This window comes from Pocillopora damicornis, chromosome 6, assembly GCF_964200805.1.
Source record: "Pocillopora damicornis chromosome 6, jaPocDami1.2, whole genome shotgun sequence".
Taxonomy (NCBI): Eukaryota; Metazoa; Cnidaria; class Anthozoa; order Scleractinia; family Pocilloporidae; genus Pocillopora; species Pocillopora damicornis.
The window spans coordinates 17,939,099-17,956,698 of NC_142675.1; the positions used below are offsets into that span (position 1 = coordinate 17,939,099).

Sequence of the window (17,600 nt, forward strand, 5' to 3'; positions counted from 1 at the left end):
CAAGCCTTCTGACAGTTATGCTGTCATACTTGAATGTTCACAATAGTATATCGGTCGCGTCTTTTCACTAACATTTCCCATTGTTTCTTTAATCATAAGCGAATAATACGATTGTTATACTGCGAATCCAGCTTTTGTCTAGCGAGGTCAAAATTTACCTTCAATTAAGATAACGTATATTCAACTCGGCTTTGAGGTACGATTTAAGCTGCTTTCCATTTGTAATTAACTGCGCGCCATCAATCATTCGAAGGAAAGGCGAAATGATTAATTTGTGCTTTTTTCTGCAGTCCTCATATTTAACTCTTGTCAGGTGGTTTAACTTATGAAACGCGCGGGTATTTTGGGATTTGCGTTACTAATTAAGTTACCAATAAAGATCAGTAAATGAAAATACCACGTTGACAAATGTGTCCACTCTGACATTCTAAATCAAACAAACTAGATTCTTGACATGATTAAAATTTCAACTGCCCGACTGTCTTTTGAAAACTCCATAAACTACTAGGAGCACCCTTAGTAGCATTTAACTTGGGATAGACGTTGTGCCCTATTTATTTTGACGAGGCCCGTGTTGAGGAAGACTTGAGAAGGAAGACGCGCAGGAGGATTTAATAAAAATTTCATTTGTTAAAAAACACTACTGTGTAGGTTGAAAAGTTATTTTATTGCGTGTTTTCATTAGCAGTTTGTTTGATTACAAATCATTCAATTTAATATTCTCTCCCCTTTCTGTCGATGTTTATTCAATGACAAATCAAAATTACGTGAAAATTACTCAAACAGATACCAAAATTTAAGTAGGAACACTATTTTGCAGAATTATTGTTAAATAAAAGGTTATAAGAGCAATTTCTCCGTCGAACGGTTCGTTGAAGCTACCAGAGACATCAAGTCCGTCCACTTATCAAATTAGCGCCAGCTATTCTACAAAAGAAAAGACACATTCTATATCAGTTATTCACACCAACAGTAATGCGGACCGCAATGAGCGAGTTTGGACTCACTCCCACAATACATAGACCCGGTTATGTATAGAACGCTGGATAACGTAAATTTCAAACTAACTTAGTCTGAAGCATTTCTTTGACAATCAATGGTTATAATATCAAAACTGTATAAAGCGGTCAGCCACGGTGGAAGGCGTTCCGAAATTTTTGGTAATATATAAAACGCCACTTTATGTCATAATTGACCACTCATCGTATAAAACCTGGCTCAATACTACTAACATCGATTTCGGGAGAGAAACATAGATTAAATTTTACTAGAAAAACTATTTTTAGTTTAATTCGAGTAGTTCCGCTTTAAGTCACTGCTAAATGCAGGTGGATGACAATACAAACAAGCCATTGGGACTCACTCAAAGGTGACCGCGACCCCTTAATTGAGATGAGAATTACAGTGATTAAAGGGAAAAAAAATTTGGGACTTTGACAACCGGTCACTTAATACAGGTGACCGCTTAATACGATGCCGCCTTACACAGGTTCGACTGAAATGCAGTTCTCACCATTCAACTGATACACCATGTTCGCTCCTTTCAACCCTATTCCTCCCTTGCATTTTTGAGAAGGACCAAGGTCATCGTAGGTGTCCCTAGCATTCACATCAGACCAACATTCTGCCGTGTTCTGCACAGCGAAATATGCGTAACCCTTGGCCTTTGCTACGCGGGCGCACTGATCAACAGTCACTCCGTTCTGTTTGTTCTTTTGATTGCGGAAGTTGATGTATCTTATTCGCAAAGGTTTTGGTCTCTTCTTAGCCGAGGCAACGTAGCAACCGAGAGACTTGTAAGATGGAACTGACTCTAGATGCCAAAGAAAAAGTGTATTGACGAGGAAAGTGCGTGAAAATTATATAACTATTATCGTATATTAAAGTTCACATGGTAACCAGGTGGACAATCAGACATGGTTTGATGCTACTTGGTTTACAAATTAAAAGAATGTAACCGAAGAAGTCACAATTCATAGACCCAACGTCTCGTCACTCCTGTGTTTTCTAATGAACACTGAAAAAGCTAAAAAAAGAGGAATGGCAATAAAAAATTGTTTACACAACACGACTTACACACCCCATATAACGGCAAGTTGACTTCAAAATATTGCAAGAACAAATTAAAAGGTGGCACACGAGACGCAGCCACAAGTGAATTTACTTACCAAACGTAAAAACGACAGAAGAGGCTTTTGAGCCAATGCCTTTAGCGCATTTCTTGTTAGGAGCAGCACCTTTTGTAAAATAGCTTTCACCAGCTTTTGGACCAGAGAAGCAAATTCCGTTCAGTCCGACAGAAAAGTACTTATAACCTTTCTCTTGGGCTAGCTCTGCACATTTCATAATCGTGGGTTGAGTATCTTTGAGATTCACTTCTTTTCTCAGGTCTACCAGTGTGGGTATCACATTTCCTTTGTGATTAAAACATCCGATGCGATAAAACGCTGAAACTGTAACAAATTAAAGCAATGGTGAAATGCATTGTGATAAAAAAAAAATTGTGTTCAAAAATAATGGTGAGAATTCATTAGGCTCGAACCTGGAACTAACAAACTGTGAGTGTTTCATTAATTATTCGAAATCTCCACATTAACATTTCCCTTAAAGTAGCATTTGTGGAATTAATTATACCACAAATGGTTTTGGTCAAATTACACTTTCATAAAAAGAGCTTTGAAAATTAAAGAGCACTTCAAATGCTTCAAAAGTCCATGCTATGTTACCTTGACAACGCTGACCCGTAAGGCCTTGAGGGCACGTACAAGTATATTCGTCTGAGAGACCTTTATCGTCACAAGTGGCTCCGTTTAAACAAGGATTGCTCATGCAAGCTGTTATTTTAGCTGAAGTGAAAGGTGGATATATCAATATAAACAGTAATACTTGAAAGAGAAACAGACGCTTTTGAAAGAGCAAATAATTCGACTGAACTTCGAGAAATCTTCAGATAAGGCTACTAGAACAACTATGTATCTGATTTTTCAAGTAATGTGAACAATGTTAAAACAGTATGCCTAAATTTTGATATTTGTTTGAGTAATTTTCGCGTAATTTTAATTTGTCATGGAATAAACATCGGTAGAAAGGGGAGAGAATATTAAATTGAATAATTTGTAATCAAGGAATATGAATGAATGAAAGTAAAATGTTAATGAAAGAGATATAGACCAGAATATTTCATCTGCTCAATCTTAGCTGGACGGAACAGCTCTCATTTATACAGTAGTAAAGTACTACAATTTTTACTCGCGATCGATGTATCTTCGTAATACCACCTCGCAAAACTATATTTACACAGTAAAGCGCGTGTAGAAAGATCCAACAATCACTACCTGTAAGGGTTAAAATTGCTTTGTGTGATTTTTATGAACTTCTGGCAACAATTAATGTCAATTAATGTAATGGAAAAATGTAGGAGCACATTTTTAAACCGCCAAATGCAGGCTACTTTATTTATTTTCACATGAAAGCGAAAATACAATGAACTTACTTTCGCAGTTCCTTCCTGTAAAGAGAGGGGGACACTTGCAGGTGTGATTGTAATGATGAATGATCCCCGCTGAGCACTCACCACCATTTAAACACGGTTTCTTGTCGCATGGGTTTAATTTTACTATTGATAAATAAAAAAAAGACATAATAAAGGAGAAATTTAATGGTTTAGTAATTTGAGATGGAAGTTCGTAAATCGGAAGCAGTAGAATCAAAACAATGGGGCTCAGGTAAGTGTGCTGACTGATGCAGCTCGACGACATCACGTGCCTCTTTATACCTACTTTAAGTGTATTTATGGGCGCCATCGGTACTGTGAAGGAGCTCTGTCAGAATAATGAGTACGAGTCCTTTGATGGTTTGATTTCCCACAACATTTCCAGTGATAGAGAGATGTTTTTCGTCTTGTCTGTATGCAAGATGCGTGTCATATGAGCTTCGTAATAGGCCTTGCTCACCATAGTGTCTCTGTGGCTCAGTAGTAGAGCATCGGAGCGCGGAATACGAAGGTTTGAGGTTCGATTCCTTATGTTGACTCAGAATTTTCTTCTTTGGCTCACGCTCATGACAAGACGAAAAACATCTTTTTTATATTTCTTTACCGAGCCCAAAACTTACCATCTATTCATCGTTCTAGTTATTTCATACTTTAAAAGCCTGGATAAACTCCAACAGCGCAGGCCACTTGGCTCATGCACACTTACTTTCGCACTCGACGCCAGTAAATCCCTTGTCACAAACGCACTTGTAACCTGATGGATCCGGTTGACAGCTTCCTCCATTCGAGTAGTTATGTCCAATGGGAGGGCAGGTGGGTGGTCTCGCTGAGCCAAGAAATATAAGCGGACATTATTTTGATACCTCTGAAATAATTTTCTTTTCTTCTTCTAGATACGAGTACAAAATAAAGTGACTTACATCCACAAGGTTTATTCTCGTTACATTTCATTTCAGAAAGAGGTTTGTTCATATATCGGCAAAACTCTGGATCAATGATGGTTAAGTTTCCGGATTCGTCGATTCTTGAGCATGACACCTCACGACGGATCATTCCAACTGCACACTTTGTGGGACACTGCAGTTCAGGAAACATGAAAAATCAAACTTTTATTCTTTGGGCTAGCTTGATAAACTGTACCTCCACTAATACAATCACCATTTTGCCTGGAAAATACGTTATAATTTTGTACTAATAATAAGGCCTTGTAAGCTGTACCATGGGAATCACCAATTTTGCCCTTTTTGCTTGAGAAACAGGAAAGAATTTAAATAGTTCTCTTACGCTAAAAGATTAAATATTTAGGGTGATGCTAGCGTGAGGCTTCTCAAAGGCGAAAGGGAAATGCCAAATAATGGTCCTCAGTTGGATTCTGAGATTTTAGATTCGTAGATACTAGCTTGATATTCCTGGGACACTCATTAAAACTCATTCGTCTCAAATACATCGAACCAGCCACGAGATGTTTGCAAAGAACTGCCTGCTCACTTTTAACAGTATTAAAAAAAAAAACAGCACGAGGACCTTCATTTTCCACATGGAATTTAAATGTTTCAAATCCAGGGTCTTCAAGCTTTTCTAGGACCTTCTCAATATCAAAAAGCTCCTCATTTAACAATTGGTTCATACGTCAGCGTCATACTCAAGAAGCTAGAGTTGCTCGAGGCGTAGCCTCGAGCAACTCTTACGCATCTTTCGTGCTCTCCAAACTTCCCGCGTGCTTCATATCTCGATGAACGCACAGCTGACGTATGAACCAATTGTTTTATAACATTTTCAACCCGATGGAAAATTTTTTTCTCGAGGGATTTGTTTGCTGACGTCATGAGCGTGCATAATAGGAATATGAAGCACGCTCGCGCAATTGAATTTGATTAGACAAATTTACTAGCTATGTTCTAAATAAATATATTCAAATTTCCTTAATGATGTTACCGAGGTTGAAATCCGAGTGGTTAACTCTTTCCTTTCTCCCCCTATGCTCGTAACATGTGAAGGGCATCTTTTTTTTATTCGTCGACCGAGTGCGAAAGTTACAATCTTTATTTCCATAGAGGTTTATGTTGTCTGATTAGGGTTTAACTTAATATACAATTCAACTAACCGCAGACCAGGGTCCAACATTCCATGCAGCCGGACAAGGGTATCTATTGCAGGCCAGCAGAGCTGGTCCAACGTTAACGGGTTTCGGTTCTGAGCATAAATCAGTTTCTCTGAAGTCGTCCAAGGCTACTTCGTGCAGGCATTTTAGTTGACGTTGTTGATGTCCGTTTCCACATGTTTTCGAACAAGAGGTCCATTCTTGAGTCCATCTGAAACATTGAAATAAAGTTACCGTTAATGTCTTAACACGGTCTCCACGACACTTATGAAGCGCTTTCATATTTGCATTTTTTTCCCACGCTTCTTTCTCCTGTTGCGATTACTTTAGTTTGGTTTAACGACACCACAATGTAATCCGTTATAAATAGATAAACTTCTAAGTTCTGTAGGGCGTTTGCTGCTGGTAAGAACAGGTTGGCTTTGGCAATACATTTATAAAAAGTATTCCCTAATTGAGTACAACTGCACGTGAAAAAGTTCGAGAAAGATCTGCTTGTTAAAACTTACGAGTGAGGTCGGCCAAACCCGACCACTGCTACGATGCAATGAGTTGTCTAACTCCAGCAATCTTAGACTCAAGAGGTCGGTCACGAAAACCGACGATGATACTAAAACTTGTCGCCTGCGTAAAACGCTTCCCTAAGGAAATGAGACTTAAATCGGTACAACTCACTTTGCTGCACAAGGCTGCGTGTTGCAGTCTTCGACTGCTGGCATTTCTCCAGGGCAAGCAGAGTTACTGGCAGGACTTTCGTCATCTATCCTAATACAACGAACATCGCGTGTTCTTGTACCTGTAAGAAAGAAGAATCTATAAAACCTGGAGCTCATCCCTCTCATTCGAAGATTTTTTTTTTGTAATGAGAAGTGGGGACGTTTCAAAAGAAATCTTGGTGCTGCTTCAGTTGGGGGTATAACAGGATGATTTGGTTTTTAAATAATGTAAAAAAAAAAAGAGTTTTTAAAGCTAACGTTTTGAGCGAATAGAAAAATTGTAGGTTCTGTGTGATTTATTGAAAAAAAATTTAGTTTTGGACCTTAGAATGTCTGGAATAGAATTTCACCTCTAGATATTAATTTACATTTAGATTGGCGGCTATTAAAATACGTTTTACGCCTTACCGACAGCGCAAGTCCTTGAACAAGTAGACCATTCCCCAACCACCCATTTGTAGCCGAGTGAAGAGATTGAGGACGAGCCTTCAATGAGGTATTGATACATCACGCCAGGGTTGCCTCCAGTTTTTGGTGATCTCTTTATGTACTTTAAAAAGGGAAAAAATAACTTTCGTTAACAAATAATTCTTGGTTTAATCAGATCACGATCAATCACTGAAAGAAAGATAGATGAAACACAGTTACGTTGGACGATGACATAATTGATTCAGTATGTCAAAATGGGCGATTGCTAACTATAATTGATTTTCTGAATTTTATTTGTTCCTCTTCAAAAGAAATCATGCGGCGGTCTTTTCCTTACTCACCATTACTCTCAGCGAAGCGTTCGTGGGGCCAACTATAGTAACTACGTCTCTTGCTGCCGGCCTATTTCTATGGGTATACTTTATCACTGTGCCAGCGGCAGGTTTTTCTTGATTTCCGCCCAGATGTCCCCCAACTATGAATTTGCCTTGAGCGTCAATTACACCTACAAAGAAAAGGAAATAAATAAAGTAACCAAAATTGCACATTTTGCAATGCAACTGACGCAATTCTCCATCAAGTGTCAAAGTTACTCTGGTCTTGCTTCACTACAATACCCTACCCAATCAATCCAATATACAACCAAAACTAATCACGACGTATTCACTTTTGTTTTCCCGCGTTTCAGGCAGATTGCTCGTTCCTTTTTGACACACTACTTACCAAAGATCAAAGAGCAGAATTTCTTTCTTCTTTTTAAGAAAATACTCCATTTTTAAATTCAGAATAGCGTGATTTATTTTGCAATTTTTAATCAATTTCAATTTGTTTTTCACGATTGTAATTTCTATCACCAGGGCTCCTACAGAGAATAGCCATGTTGCTGAATGGGCTACGCTGGCTCATTAAAAGTAGTTTAGCGCCGGTGATCTTTTATCGACAACGAGATTCGTCTTCACGAGGCGCAGCCGAGTGAGTCCGCAACAAATTTTGACCACTGTGATGACGAATATCGATAAGAGTACAGACCGCGCTGAATCAATGTCGATTTGTTTTTATCATAATATCGATGTCAAATACACCGATTGTTTGAACGATGTTTGAGAGCTGAAAAAAAGCATTGCGTGACACGTTGACGCCAGAAGCATTGTGTGTACTGTTATGGACAACGGTAAATTGGCAGTTGGCCAATCAGATTGCAACATTACTGCCAGTTGTGGTGAAAATAAAGTTAACCTAACCTTTCTTTGTGATCTCAATGGTTTCTTGTCACAATTTCTTTGTTTTTAAATTGCAACTAGTGATTAATTTGGTTTGGTTTACGACAATCAATCAAAAGTAACTCTAATTATATGATAAGCTAAATTCGACACGCATTTTGATGGGTCCTCACTGAATCTCTCGGAGGGCAGACGCATAGATGACGTCACCACTAATAACTGAATAGACCATTTCACAGTTGTCTACTTAGTTTCCAAGCCTTTGATTTGGAACGAGTCTGAGGATGACCTTGTTGTGATAGAGACCAGTATCTAGTTAGCGTAACAACAAAGCAATTTACATTTGAAATACAGCAAGGTTTATATCATAACAAGGTTAACCTTAGCCTCACTCCTGTTCCAAGGCTTGGCAACCACTCACAACTGTAAAATGGACTATTTCTGCTACTTTATCATATAAAAGAGCCGAAGCTATCCTCTTAGCACTCAATTGAAATTTCTCCATGTTTTATATCTGATTTTTCATTAGAGTCCCCTTGTTTCGGAGAAATATCTGTACTGACCTAAATAATTTAAAGTGTTGGCAACCATCACGAAACCAGCATTTCTAGTTCCAACTGGAAGTTCTGCTACCTCTATTGCATTCTCGGGGCCTGTTTAAATTAGAAATTAAAAAGAAATTTAATTGAAATTAAACGTATAAAACTACCGTTCTACCACAAATGGCAAATGATATTAACTTTTTCTGAAGCAACAGCCTAAGTTGAAAAAGGAAGAAATTAAACGTATAAAACTACCGTTCTACCACAAATGGCAAATGATATTAACTTTTTCTGAAGCAAAAGCCTCATTTTAAAAAGGAGGAAGAGGAAGTAAAATTGTCAGAAAGACAAAGAGAACAATTAACATAGCAAGTACTGATAACTTTAGAGCAAAAGAACCATTCAGAACTATAGTAAATATAGGGGGGAAACCGACCGCCCAGGCAAATAAATAGCGACTGGTCCCTTAGCCCTTAATACCTGCTTCAGCTGGAGAGTCTTTGAAGGTTGCTTTGATCTTACTGCAGGTATCTCCGTCTCCTCCGCAAACACCGCAACGGTCGATTGCTGTTTTTCCATCTAACTCGTTATCACAACCAACCGACTTATACATAAAGTAATGAAATAGATAAAATTAACTCAGTTTTGAATACGTCGAATTTAAGAGGTGATAGAACTTGCTTTAAATTATGAAAGCGTGAAGAACGAAAACATCAAGTGAAGAGTCGTTGCGACAAGTCGCAGGTATGAGTCGCAACAACATAATCTTTCATATGAGGTGAACAATTCTCGAGAATTATTTTTTCCTGGGACAGATTGAATTGGTTTGAGTTTGTGCAGTGATGTATAAAATTGATAAATCAGTTGCCATGATATGTCATGGAAGCAATAGAAACGAAACGGTTTGCCGTAGACTTTGCCAAGTCGAAATATATAGGATTGGTCACAAAATCTCTGCGGCTTTTAATTTACTTTTATTGGCTCTCCGATGGAAAAAACTTACTACCAAGCCTAATGGAAATAATTCATACTCCTTCAAGGCGAAATTAAATCGGATATATATTTTTATATTTCACAGATAGGTATATGCACAAGATAAACACGTAAGCTACGGTAGCAAAACTTACTCTACATTTTCCTTGAACACAGACGCTGCGGTCCTTTCTATTGTTGGTACATCTGATACCGTCTTTGAAGGTTCCTATTCTCCTTACCAGATTTCCTTCTCTACAGTATATGCGACATGCTAAAATAAATAGGTTTGAAGTTTGTGAGCTCGTTTAGTCTACCTTAACGTGTTTCTTCAACGATGTGAATACAATATTTCACCCAAAACACTTGGACGCGATTATCTTGCTGTACAGTAGAAATTGGGGCGGGATCAAGACAACAATAACAACTTTGCTGCAAAGACAATGCAAAAAAATTTTTAACTGATAAGCAATGGGCAACGGACAATGGAACTACTAGCATGACCTCGAACAATTCCGAACGGGAGCTACCAGAAACTCGGTAGAAATACCAGCACTATCCTGACCGGGAACTAGACCGGGATCTCGGATCTCGGATCTCGGATCTCGGTTCTCGAAATTTTAGTAATTTCTTCACTTTGTCGTCGATCAAATGATATGGTCTATTACCGTCTCTTGCGAGGTTGTAAAGGAAGTAATTGGGGTTCCTTCCTTTGCACACTTGCTGACCATATACATTCCTGAAGTTTTGTTCCTCACTTGGGCAATCCTGGAAACCAAAAGCATCACAAGAAAACTACGATTCAATCGACAAGGTATCATAGATGTGAGGGGAACCTCAGATAAGCCTATTTGAAGATAACAAGATCATAGCAAGACAATGGGTTGATGAAGGGAAAATGGATATAGACGTGTCTAGCATATACTAAAATAGGGGATAGCGTTGAGGGCGCGCTCTGATTGGCTATTCAAAATCCGAATATCCTTTGTTATTCACTTCCGAGCAACCTGCGCGGGATTAGCGCCTGCGCTTTATTATCTAAATATTTAAGTTTATGCTGAAACAACTATTCACCTCTGTGTCGGTAGCTAGCGGTAGGTATTTACCTCGCCGCAAATGGTTAAATATACAGCAAAACCGTCGTAAAATCACTGTATTTTTCGTTTGTATAATAAATGTCATTCAACAATATCCATCTGACTCTTTTGAATAAAAGCCAAGCTTGGAGTAATGTCTCAATTTATTGTTGAAAGTAATCCATGATTGTAATAGTTTTATTTCGCCTCACTGTGCGACGGATATTTTTAAAAAACTGAAAAAAAATTACAATTAAAAGCCTTGTCGATGCATGTGTAGTACTAACCTGCGGATTACAAAGCCTGTATTCTTTCCTGACGCCTTTACAATTTTTTCCATAACGAGGCCTAAGGATATTAAAAATGGTAAGCTCCATGAAAGAAGAAGTATTGTTGTAATTGTAAGGAGGCGCTGTAACCAAATGGTTAATTAGCGCTCTGAACTGCGGATCAAAATGTCTGGCTTCTGGGTTATTGTGCCGTATTCTTGGGCGGGACACATTCGACAGTGCCTTTATACTCGCAGGAGTATAAATAGGTACCAGAGAATGCTGGGAAATGGGCGGGGGGGGGGTAACCTTAAATACACCGCATCCCATTCGGGGGGAGCAACAACATTCAAGCTTCTGGTCGCTTCATGCTTCGGAGACTGGGACCAGCTCCCTCCCCGTTACGTAGGCCTCTAAGCTCGTGAGTTATATTAACCGCTAGGTATTTTAGAAGAAAAAATAATAGGAAAAATGCAAACATGGCAAACACATACGACAAAATACTTAGGCAAGCAAAGGTTTTAAGAGGGGTTTGAACTGTTTCCTCAACTCTTTCTCGTTCTAACTCCCATGAGTGACCAAGACAGAACTTCCCCTAACAATATCGATACAATATCAAGTGGAAAAGTGATGAGAACAAATGCTGAATAAAAAAAAAATATCAATTAGGGAATCATTAGTTGATCCAATACCAAATTCTCTGACCTAAGATCGGCATTTACGATTTGAGCCTAAGATTGCAGCTGACTAAGGTTGAAATATCAAAAATTTCTACAAGACACGTGTAAAAGATCCTACCGGGGAAAAAAAAACCTTTCCCTGTTCAGAGAAGAGGATAACAAGAAAAGTAAGGACTTACTTAGCATTTACGCAATGCCTCTCTCTGTACTGGACACCTCCGTCACAATCTCGGGTACACTGAGAGTAAGGGCCCCATTCAGACCAGGTGATATTTTCTACCATGCCTGACTGTTCACATCTTCCCTTAATGCACCACTTAAAAATAAGTAAATAAGTAAAATAAGTAAATGAACAAGCGTATTCACCGCAAGTCTTCGAATCAGTGAAGTAGTGAGCCATCGAGTCAGCGAATTAGTGGGTCAATTTTTTTTAAACGAATTAGACGAGTCAACAGGTCACCTGGTTAAATAACAAACAATTGATCAGCTAACTAGTCAACGAGTCAGTGAGTTAGCAAGTCATTCAATTAGCGAGTTAAGGAATTAATAAGTAAACGGTTCGGTGAGTTGTTAAGTCAACGCCTTCAGTAGCCAACGTGAAAGAGTCACCTGGTCAGCGCGTCAGCGGGTCAGCGGGTCAGCGGGTCAGTGGGTCAGCGAGTCAGCGAGTCAGCGGGTCAAAGATTCAAATAGTAAATGAGCCAGTAAGTAATCGAATAAGTGAGTTAGCGAGTCGGCAAATTAAGGAGTTAACTAGTAATCAAGTGAACGAGTTATATTATTGAACCAGTGAGTTGGCGAGTCATTTAGATAGTCACTTAGTAAGCGAATCAACAAGTAACCGACTGAATAATAAGTCATCAATTCAGAGAGTTATTTAATCTGTAACGTGCTGTTTCATCGTCAGCGGGTCACAGATTGGTAATAATTGAAATCAACAACTGAAGTAGGAAAAAGAAATTAACAGATGAATTTCAGATTATGCAAATATAGGCATCCCTTTTCACAGGTAGCCGATGATGTCGCATGCTTACCTTTTGGAATCCGCATTCCGTTCCATCTGCAACAATCGTATTTCTACCCAACAACGTGCCTTCCTTGATACAAGATAAGTAAACACAATTGGACTAAAAAAAGGAGAAATAAAAACGAGATGAGAAAAAAGAACATCATTATCAAAAAAGACAATAACAATAACATTTCAGCACATGTCACATGTACATTGTCTCTGTTTTCGCTATAACTTTTGTTGAGAAACATGCAGTTTTAGCTTGATTGGCGTAGTTTTTGAGGGAAAAATTGGCTGAATCCAAGAATTCATAAAGTTGAATTGAGTTCAAATTCTTATGTCAAAGTTTGACACTGATAATACACGCTTATGACTTACTTGGCCTTCCTCTGCTACAGAAAAAATTAGGCAAATTTATACATCTTATTAACCGAGGTTGAGGTCTGTGTTGCAATTTACGGACCAAGTTTTTTCCGTTTTGATTTATGGCCCAAGTGCGAAGCGCACGGGACTTAAAGAATGAAACGAGGCTCCGCACATTACTGTGCGGACTAAGAAAACGAGGTCAGTAAGATGTTAATCATATCCTTCAATTCAAACAAATGGTTGAAATCAGTGAGACGTATAGTGAAATGCGGCTCGCTAACTTGACCAATCAGCGCATGTACTAACTAGGAACATCAGAATTAAGTATGTGAAGCGCATAAACAAGTGAATCATTTCGTGATTACTGTATTCTCTAAAAGTCAGCCTCAAAGGATGTGCTGACCTAGAACATTCTCTTGAAGGTCTGATTAAAACACTGAATGTAAAATGAAGCAAAATTCCGACTAATTACCGGATTGTATTGTTTCCAGCCTTCCCCATAATGCATTATGCACTGTTCATCGCCACTGATGATTTTCCCGGGAAGTTTGCCCCGGAAACTGGCAAGAATTGTGGGGTGATCACCCACGGGACCATCATCTAAACATTTAGATTTTTTTCTGCACAAAGAAAGTTGTAAGTTGTTGTAAGAATCAAAACACAAAAAAGTTCACACTTTACCGATCATGGCGACGAAAAGAAGAAAAGGAGATGCAAGCGAAGAGGATCAGCGGGGAAGAGTTATGGAAGGGAGCGAGAGAAATGCAGCGGCGACGACTTCTTGTTATCTCACCATGTACTGTGTACCATACAAGATGTAGCTTATACCGCTGCTCTAACTTTATGTGTCAGCGAACTCATATTCAGGCGGTTTATGCCAAGTACATTCTTCGTATTCACGAACTATCGCAAACCTGAATTACAAGATTTGTATGATTCAAAAAACTTTTCCCGCGGAGTACGGTTCGAAGATGCCTAGAATGTCCTTCCCCCCCTCCCCCACCGGTAAGCCCCTGTAGACTATTCTTTATTCCAGATAGACTTATTCTTTATGTACGCACTCGTCTGCCAAGAAACGCTGAATGACGTTCCTGGAGCATTCTGACCACTCTGTGGCATGAGGTCCTCCTGGTAGTGCAGCATTCATGATATAAGCTTTTAGAGCACAGTCGCCACTGGTATGATCGAGGTACATGCTGAAATTATATACAGCAACAAAAGCATACATGAATGACTTTAAAGTTACTACGTTCTACATAGATCATCTTTGACAAGACCTTAGGCCTTTAAGCGCAATGTACAAGCACAGATTGCATAAATGGTTGTTGGATGTCTTTTCCTACTAAGGATTTTCAAATTCTGTTTGGGTAACCAAGCTTTGTTCATTTATACAGTTTTCGTTCAGTATTGAGTGGGATAAAATTAAAACCAAAGTTGGCAGGTTGGCCATTCAGTACAAACGTCGTTATCAAGAGGAATCTGTGAGAACTTAAAGTAAAACGTCTCAGGCGTCTAAGTGTAAACTGCCATAACCCATCAACCCCTATGGCTGACCAAGATGGAATTTCTCCTTACAATATCAATACAATGTCGAGCAGACAACTGACGAGGAAAAAAAATTTATCGATTAGGAGATTATTTACTGATCTAAAACCAAGTTCTCCGACCCAACATCATAAGAGTTGTTTTACAGACAGTAGAGAGAATTAATAATAAGATCTTGGGAGTGAAAGCGTCAAACCCAAATAGCCGACAACTGCAACTGGTAGAGAGTTCTCAACTGAAAACTGACTGGTAGAGAGTTCTCAAGAACGATCGTAAAGCGCAGCACTGGATTGCGTCTCTCAAAGTTCAAATGAAAATCGCTTTCCCGCAGGAATGTCTTGATTCAATAACCAGTTTTGGACAGCAATTTTAACATAGTCTTTTCTGTTAAATTTTTTCAACATGTGTTTGTTCCATTCAGTTGGTTTCTTATTGTGTTCTTTGGTTGGGTTTTTCTCTCTCTTTGTTTTGTGAGTAGAAGAACTTTCTAGGGCAAGGAGTTTTTAAACAAGGCCTGAATTTTTTATCTGGTAATTAAGTAACATACTTATGTCCGGTCTCGTGGGCGAGATGCAATGATGTTGGCAAACCGATTTCCTGATTCACATTCCCTGTAGGTACTGCACAAATCTGATTGGCAATGGCGAGGGCTGAAAAGATAAATATCGCATTTCAGTTGAGCCAAAGAAACCATTTTGAGTACTGCGTCGTCACTAAGCTATTTTGATATTGATTGAACTCTTCAGTTTCCATCAGTTTTTGATCGAAAAAGTTAAGCACTGCCAGTCTAAAATGGCATTTTTGATGTTCGCATTCTGTTGCAGGTTATAAGATCGTTTCTCTTTCTCACCGTATCGACAGAACGTTAGCCAAATTTATATTGTCGTGATAGTCTTTTATCTAAAATATCGGTGTTCCCCAGTTTTTGCAGATAGCCTTTGAAAAACCTAAATTCGCAGGAATGTACGCACTTAACGCAAACTTGGCACGCGGCAGATCTCAGTGGCCATGCACGCAGGAAAGCCGAAATCAGCCAGGGTATTGCTAGATTCTCTACCCTCCTCTCCCCCCTTGCAGCTCCATGGAAAGGATATCAAACCACTACAAGTTACTCGCCCGCAACTATTGTCATCAGGATCAGATGGATCAGAAGTCATGTGATAGCAGAGGTCGTGTTTAATTTTCATTCAACGAGTCAACCTCACATCAAAGTTACTCATTCCATCGTCTGGAGACATTTTCAGGAATCTACCCTAGCAACAAATTTTGATATACCTTGTTTTAAGCTCGAAGCACGGAAATAGCCGCAGTTACTAAATGTTACATAATGGTATCAAGATAAATGAATAACGCTCACCTCCACCGGAGATTTTGCTGAAAAATATTAAAACACAGTCGAGTAAATCTATTTGACATTATTGACATACTACGAGCGCTCTGATTCCGTTTATTGCATTGGTAAACCCATAAAAAATTGAAAATTTCCTTGCTTGTTTTAAGTTTATTTCTTAAAAGCAGTCGACCACACTTTGTTTTTGGCTTACCGGCGTTGTAACGGCTAGTGATTTTCAAACTTTTGGAATGGATAATGCGGTCTGTTGCTCGATCAAAAAATTAGTTAAGTAGACACCTATAATTAAATGATTACATTTTCTTAAAAGGACGTGGTGAAACCTGTATCACACTGGTCCCACGTCAAGTGAAATTTTCGAAATTTTCTTGATCAGTTACTTTGCTCTAATTGGGGTTTGGATAATTGATAGAGCTACATTGTTGGAAGAACATCAAATGAGGAACGCACGGAAAAAGGAACGGGGGAAGGGGGTGTAGAACATGCTGCTGAGACCTAAAAGAGTAGCGACCATAAGAGCAGTAAATATCTATTGCTTACTCTGAAATATAACTGAAGACATCAAATGGAACTTTCTGTATCGCGTTGTTTTCCCTCGTCTTTCGAGCTATCCTGGATAGTTTGATGCTGTTGCTGTCACTTTGCTTGAAACCATACTAGATGCCAAGATGCCAATTGGAGTGAAAATGAAGGAAAAGAGAAAACACAGACAAAAAAAGGAAATAGAAAAAATTTTGGATACTGAGAGACCGATCACTATTCATCACCTGGGAGGGGGGGGGGGAGGGGGGGCCTGGAGGATTTTAGTTGTGTCATAATATAACTTACCTGATCCCCCTCTTAGGCTCTGGAAAAATTTACATTCCCCCCCTCTCCGTTTCCCCCTAAAAACTACGTAAACTACACTAGGCCGCAAATGATGATTATTCCTTAAGAGGGTAGAAACACACTCTCTTCCAGTATGCTCACACTAAGAACCAAACAGGCGTAAACTGTGGGGAAATCATCGGTATTTCCTGAAGTTATTTGGGTCAGTAGACCACTGCTTTTTGGAGATTTTATTATTTACGATAAACCACAATTTACAATTATACCCATAAAACATCAGAGTATCATTTCCTAGCTCCGACAAGCATACGTACCCGGACAGGATCGATGATAAGGATTCTAGTGACGACATAAGTAATCTTCATTTTACCAATTGAGGGATCTTGAAACATGCCAGCAACCTACATGATTCACATAGAAACAAGGAATTTTTCCGTGAATCGAAAGATGCGCGACACTCCACTGAGAACGAGACGAAAGGAAACAAGCTGTATATTTAAGCAGCACGCAAAGTAAGAATTCTACGCTGACGTCGAAATTAAGTGTCTAATTCTGGCCACCTTGATTCTCCTTCCTACTTCGTTGCAAGTATAAATAAACCAAATATTATTTCATCTATCCTGTGCTGCGAAGCCATGACATACTTTGAAGCAAACCTCAAAATTTCTCTCCTTATGCCCCTCCCCCCCTCTAGAAAAATATGGAAAAATGTCGATAAAACACAACGCACACACGTGAAAAGGTTGGACTTACCATATTGGCAAGAATCATAAAGTAGTTTACCAGGCCTCCAGTAATTGCCTGTAAGTTTCCCTGGGAATATTTCTTCTGGAGAGATGCTGGGCACATCAGCGCCACTTTAAGTGTTTTAAATTTTGGAACAGGATTGTGGGACATCATAGATCTCTTCACCCGGCTATTTTCATCGTCTGAGGGATCTGAAAATTCAAAGTAGTTGCGATTTAAAATACGCCATCGATCTTCGGGACTTGCCTTAGTTATC

At 39.0% G+C, this 17,600-nt stretch overlaps 1 protein-coding gene across 5 annotated transcripts in view; it reads right to left on the reverse strand.

Annotated features, from left to right (window-relative positions):
- Nucleotides 1-648: 648 nt before the first annotated feature.
- The window catches only part of LOC113682012 (A disintegrin and metalloproteinase with thrombospondin motifs 6), a 29,952-nt gene continuing 13,000 nt past the window's right edge, over nucleotides 649-17,600 (reverse strand). For all 5 annotated transcript variants that reach the window (XM_089210919.1, XM_089210922.1, XM_089210921.1 and 2 more), the window contains 25 exons: nucleotides 17,351-17,535; nucleotides 16,912-16,998; nucleotides 16,310-16,425; nucleotides 15,776-15,792; nucleotides 14,966-15,068; nucleotides 13,935-14,069; nucleotides 13,346-13,493; nucleotides 12,533-12,625; nucleotides 11,678-11,814; nucleotides 10,837-10,897; nucleotides 10,142-10,241; nucleotides 9,629-9,747; nucleotides 8,982-9,105; nucleotides 8,523-8,612; nucleotides 7,081-7,244; nucleotides 6,719-6,860; nucleotides 6,270-6,390; nucleotides 5,598-5,805; nucleotides 4,414-4,570; nucleotides 4,200-4,319; nucleotides 3,494-3,616; nucleotides 2,727-2,846; nucleotides 2,169-2,453; nucleotides 1,514-1,813; nucleotides 649-927 (listed from right to left, as the gene is read on the reverse strand). In XM_089210919.1, the coding sequence (XP_089067045.1) occupies nucleotides 923-927; nucleotides 1,514-1,813; nucleotides 2,169-2,453; nucleotides 2,727-2,846; nucleotides 3,494-3,616; nucleotides 4,200-4,319; nucleotides 4,414-4,570; nucleotides 5,598-5,805; nucleotides 6,270-6,390; nucleotides 6,719-6,860; nucleotides 7,081-7,244; nucleotides 8,523-8,612; nucleotides 8,982-9,105; nucleotides 9,629-9,747; nucleotides 10,142-10,241; nucleotides 10,837-10,897; nucleotides 11,678-11,814; nucleotides 12,533-12,625; nucleotides 13,346-13,493; nucleotides 13,935-14,069; nucleotides 14,966-15,068; nucleotides 15,776-15,792; nucleotides 16,310-16,425; nucleotides 16,912-16,998; nucleotides 17,351-17,535 (3,260 nt within the window). In that variant the 3' untranslated portion in view covers nucleotides 649-922. The remainder of the gene's footprint in view (nucleotides 928-1,513; nucleotides 1,814-2,168; nucleotides 2,454-2,726; nucleotides 2,847-3,493; nucleotides 3,617-4,199; nucleotides 4,320-4,413; nucleotides 4,571-5,597; nucleotides 5,806-6,269; nucleotides 6,391-6,718; nucleotides 6,861-7,080; nucleotides 7,245-8,522; nucleotides 8,613-8,981; nucleotides 9,106-9,628; nucleotides 9,748-10,141; nucleotides 10,242-10,836; nucleotides 10,898-11,677; nucleotides 11,815-12,532; nucleotides 12,626-13,345; nucleotides 13,494-13,934; nucleotides 14,070-14,965; nucleotides 15,069-15,775; nucleotides 15,793-16,309; nucleotides 16,426-16,911; nucleotides 16,999-17,350; nucleotides 17,536-17,600) is intronic.